The sequence below is a fragment of the Buceros rhinoceros genome, unplaced genomic scaffold (assembly GCF_000710305.1).
Source record: "Buceros rhinoceros silvestris isolate BGI_N320 unplaced genomic scaffold, ASM71030v1 scaffold6688, whole genome shotgun sequence".
NCBI classification, from domain to species: domain Eukaryota; kingdom Metazoa; phylum Chordata; class Aves; order Bucerotiformes; family Bucerotidae; genus Buceros; species Buceros rhinoceros.
The window spans coordinates 24,895-29,250 of NW_010425003.1; the positions used below are offsets into that span (position 1 = coordinate 24,895).

Genomic DNA, 4,356 nt, shown 5'->3' on the forward strand with positions numbered 1-4,356 from the left:
TCCATCTTCCCCCACACCCTGCGCTTGCTGTCTGCCCCACTCACGCGTGCAGTTCTTGGCTGTCACCGCGTCCCCGTAGTAGCCCGGGGCGCAGAGCTCGCAGCGCGTGCCGGCCGTGTGGTGCATGCAGCCCGTGCAGGCGCCCGTCAGGGAGTCGCAGCTGCTGAACAGCATGTTGGGGTCCGTGTTCCCGCTGCAGTCGCAGGGCTGGCAGGAGCTGCCGATCACCAAGGGATTGCCGTAGTATCCTGGGGCACACCTGGAGAAAGCCGGCAAGTTCAAACACACACAGGGCACGGGGGGATCTCCGCGGCTCCCGTCTGTGCTGTGTTTCAGTTGTGCAACAACAACAGCGCCAGCACCCAACCCTCGGAACTGGGGCAACCCTCGGAACTGCTGCAACCGCAGGGATCTCAAAGCACTTTGTGTTTTGCCTCACGGTACCTCAGCAAAGAGCCTTTATCACAGACTGCAAGGGAAGGCAAAGCCCAGCGAAGGAATGCCCCTGCCCCGGAACACTGTATTTCCGCAGCAGACAGCAACGGGGCATTTGCAGGCTGAAAAGGGCTGACAAAAACCCTGCCAGAGCTAAGCAGGCTGGCAGCAGAGCTGACCATCACCTCTAGGACAACCTCCCTTCGGCCACAGCAGCGGCTGCACAGGACTGGTGTGTGTGAGGCCCCTGAAACGTGGGTGCCATCGCCCTTACCGCTCGCAGCTGGGTCCAGCGTAGCCAGGCTTGCAGAGGCACTGCGTGTTGGAGCCTTTGCGGACACAACCGACGGCAAAACTGAAATGGTAAGAATAAACAGGAAGGTGCAGTGACCTCTGGTGTGGTGCCAGGGGAGCTGACCACTCGGCGTGGGCTGCTGGGGCCTTGGGTAAGAGGCCACAGACATGGTTTGGGGCCATGGACGAGGCTGGTGTTGGGTCATTTGCCAGTGCCCCGATGTGGCACAGCATGGTTCCCAGGGGAGAAACAGCGAGGCCAAACGGGCAGTCCCATCCCAGGCTGCTTACTTGTTGGAGGCTACTGAAAGAGGGCACGGACACCCAACGCACTGCAGGGGTTCTTCGGCAGAGCGGTTGCCCACATAGCCATCCTTGCACCGCTCACAGTGGTCTCCCTCCGTGTTGTGCTGGCAGTTCTGCAAGGACAAGGCAGGCACAAAGGGTTGCGCAAAGAATTCCCCACCAGATATATGGATGCTTCAATCCTTCTCTCTCCCAGGACTGTCCTGCAACCTCAGCTGACCCAGAGCGGGACCACCCCTGAAACAGCACATGCAACTAATGCTCCAATTCGGGCACAGTCCTCCCAGCTCAGTTAGTACGTGAAGAGCTTTTTAACTGCACGCCACTGACTTTACAAGTCCAAGATATCATGCTGCTTCACTGTTGACTTACGAGGCATATCCCAGAGCCCGGCAGGCACTGATCCGAGTGGCCATTGCAATGACATGGGATGCACTTTCCCAGAAAGAGCCCCTTGGTGTCCCTGTAGTAACCTGGAGCACATTCCTGAGGAGAGGGAAGAGGAAGGAGATCTGAAAAACAGCCCGACGCATTCAGGCAAAGCAAGAGGACTAATTTAGTTTCCATAACAGAACTCCCACAGGGCTGTACTGATGGAGAAGAGATTAAAAGCAACAATGAAGACTTTTCAGTGCAGTTTCTTCCTGCTCCTCATCAGTAGGAGACAACTGGACAGACAGAAGGACTGATTCTTCCAAGGTACCACATGCACTTAATTTCAGCCAGTAACACCTCGGTGATGTCCCCATCATGCCTCGTCCAAGAGGGCAGATGCAGCTCAAGACACCTCTCCCAGGTTCAAGGTGTTGTGGTGGGAGAGGGGCTGGGAGCAGGCTCCTCTGGGGAGCCTGGGAGGTAGTGGTCCTTCCTCTGGCACAACCTGAGCTGCAATTTCAACTGAAGCCCCCCGGGCTCACCTTGGAAAGCTGCTCAGCACAAAAATCCAAGCCCACAGCTGCCCCCCCCGCCAAGCACTAGAGGTGGCTGAGGCCCCAGACAGCGGCTGTTTGACTCCCCTCTGCCTGAAGCCCTACGTCCGCTTTCACCCCCACCTGGCAGGAGTCCCCCTGGTAGTTAGCTGGGCAAAAGCAGAGCTCCACGTTGCTGGCACGGATGCCCGTAGCTGTATCTGTTGCCGTCTCCAGGACCACGCGGCGCAGGGACACGGATGAAGAGAGCTGGGAGAAGAGCGCCCGGATCTGCAGCTGCTCCAGGTTTGCCAGCACCATCATGAGCTCCTCTCTAGACACGGGGTTGTGTGTCTCTGTGTGCCTGAAGTTACCCTAGTGGGAGAAGACCTGAACTTACTGGCAGGAAGCACAGCCACCGGAACATACAGTCCTGCTGCTGGGATGTCTCCCCTCTGCTCTGGTTCTTCACAGCCAGTTCTGCTGCAATAGGCAGCACCTAAAACACTGAGCTCAAAGCAACCAGCCCTTCTGTCCACGTGCCAGTCTTGTCCCTCCAGTAGCATCCGAGCACCTAGGTCAGTACACACTTGTGTGTGCAAACTCACCTCCACCAGCTGCAGCCTCCCTTCGTGTACCTCCCCTGGGGACGGGTAAGCGCCTTCCAGAAACATGATGCTCATCTGATTGCCCTGGGAAAAGCAAGGAAGGTGTCAGTCACCACCTTGTCCTGCTCAGACATTAGCAGGGGGGAACCAGGGAGTTTCTGGGGCTGCACCTTCAGGATCACATCCGGGCGGGACTCCATGGGAATGAACACGTCACCCCTCCGCGGGTCGGAGTGCAGTTCATAGCGCAGGTGCCCACCATAGGAGGAAACCTAAGGGAGAGACAAAGTGCTCGTGCTGTTGCAAGTCTGCACCGAGACGAGTCAGAGCTGTCTATGTTCAACCGGAGCACAAGCGATGCCTGCGTCTCAGTGGGCGTAATGCTGGTGCTCATGTTGGTGGGGTCAAGGATGTGCATGACTGCTGCTCCAGCTGTCAACGTGCTCTTACCTGGTCTCCAAGGTAGGAGCTGGGTGCAACCCAGTAGAGCTCCTGGTAGGCATCTGGGAGGTTCTTGAGATCAGCACGGAGGAGCTGCTCCCGCAGGTTCAGAGCTGTCGGCACTTCCTGGCGGTCACTGCCCAACAAGAGCCACCCATTCATGTCGACAAACTGTGGGGGAAGAGCAACCGTAGATCCTCTAGTAGAGCTACAGAAAGTATCTGGATGCTGATGCTCCAGAAAGGCAAGTCCCAGAGCAGCAGGAAGGATGGTAAGAGGCTTGAAACCTCGCATGCATGCTGATAAAGCCATTGGTGAGCTCCTGACGAGGACTACCCCTGTCTCCTGCCTGGCACAGTCTCCCCACGCTGTGACTTTCCATCCTGTGAGACCCCAGACACCAGGAAAAGGGGCTGGAAGCAGGAGATGGATGGACTCAGGGAGACAAAGATAACCCTCCTCACGGTGTATGTTGCAGAGCAGCAGGATTGATTACTGCAGGACAGAGATCCAAGGGCAGCAGGGAGCTGGGCGGACAGGAACACAATGAACTGCAGGCTCTGGTGACCCCTGGCCCCTCTCACCTCAGCTCGGTGCTTCTCAGCGCTGCGGCAGCGATCAGTTGCACCGAAGCAGAAACACTTGGTGCAGCCCTTGGGGTTGCTGGCATCCAGAGAAAACGTCCCCAGGCGGCACTGGTCACACCTTGGGCCCTCCACATTTTCCTGGAAGACAAGCAAAGCTCAACAGCGTCAGCAGCTTCTCTCAAGACCTTCGTGGAGGACAGAGACGGCCATATGAGTGACCAGAACACAATGATGTGATGCTGGAAGATGATTAAGCAGCCCCTGAAGAGGTTTGCTTGCACAGCATCCATCAAACATTAAATTCATCTGCAGAAAGCACTTGTGAGCCTCACAGAGGGGCTGGAGCAGGCAGCTCAGCAGCAGTTTGAGTTACTCTGCTGTCATGAAGGAGAAGGAGTCAACAGGGTTGACAGCTTTACCTGCCACAGGCTCTGACATGGAGCTGGACCCAAACTGCCCATCTCCCCAGTGACAGCCCAAGGAGTAAGCCTTTGTGGCCAGGAAAGATGGGGAGAAGGAGTTTTTCAGGGTGCTCTGAACCCAGCACCATGAGGGGCAGGCTGGCTGCAGCTCAGGCACACAGGCGCTCTCCTTCAGCCCTGCTCCCTCCTGGCACGCCGGACACCCACAGCCCCCAAACCCACAGCCCGAGCAGGAGAGTGGAGCCAAGGAGAAAGGCACGGTGCGAAGGCATCAAAGGGCTGACCTTGCAGTGACACTGCCCCGTGAGCGGGTCGCACACGCTCGCCTGGGTGCCAGCCTGGTGGCAGTCGCACC

General features: G+C 57.5%; 1 protein-coding gene across 1 annotated transcript in view; it reads right to left on the reverse strand.

Moving 5' to 3' along the window:
- The window catches only part of LAMA5 (laminin, alpha 5), a 47,980-nt gene that overhangs the window by 16,165 nt on the left and 27,459 nt on the right, over positions 1–4,356 (reverse strand). The window contains exons 33-42 of the mRNA XM_010140977.1: positions 4,286–4,356; positions 3,577–3,717; positions 3,002–3,163; positions 2,722–2,823; positions 2,552–2,635; positions 2,088–2,318; positions 1,408–1,521; positions 1,021–1,148; positions 710–790; positions 45–259 (exon numbers count right to left, since the gene is read on the reverse strand). Of these exons, the coding sequence (XP_010139279.1) occupies positions 45–259; positions 710–790; positions 1,021–1,148; positions 1,408–1,521; positions 2,088–2,318; positions 2,552–2,635; positions 2,722–2,823; positions 3,002–3,163; positions 3,577–3,717; positions 4,286–4,356 (1,329 nt within the window). The remainder of the gene's footprint in view (positions 1–44; positions 260–709; positions 791–1,020; positions 1,149–1,407; positions 1,522–2,087; positions 2,319–2,551; positions 2,636–2,721; positions 2,824–3,001; positions 3,164–3,576; positions 3,718–4,285) is intronic.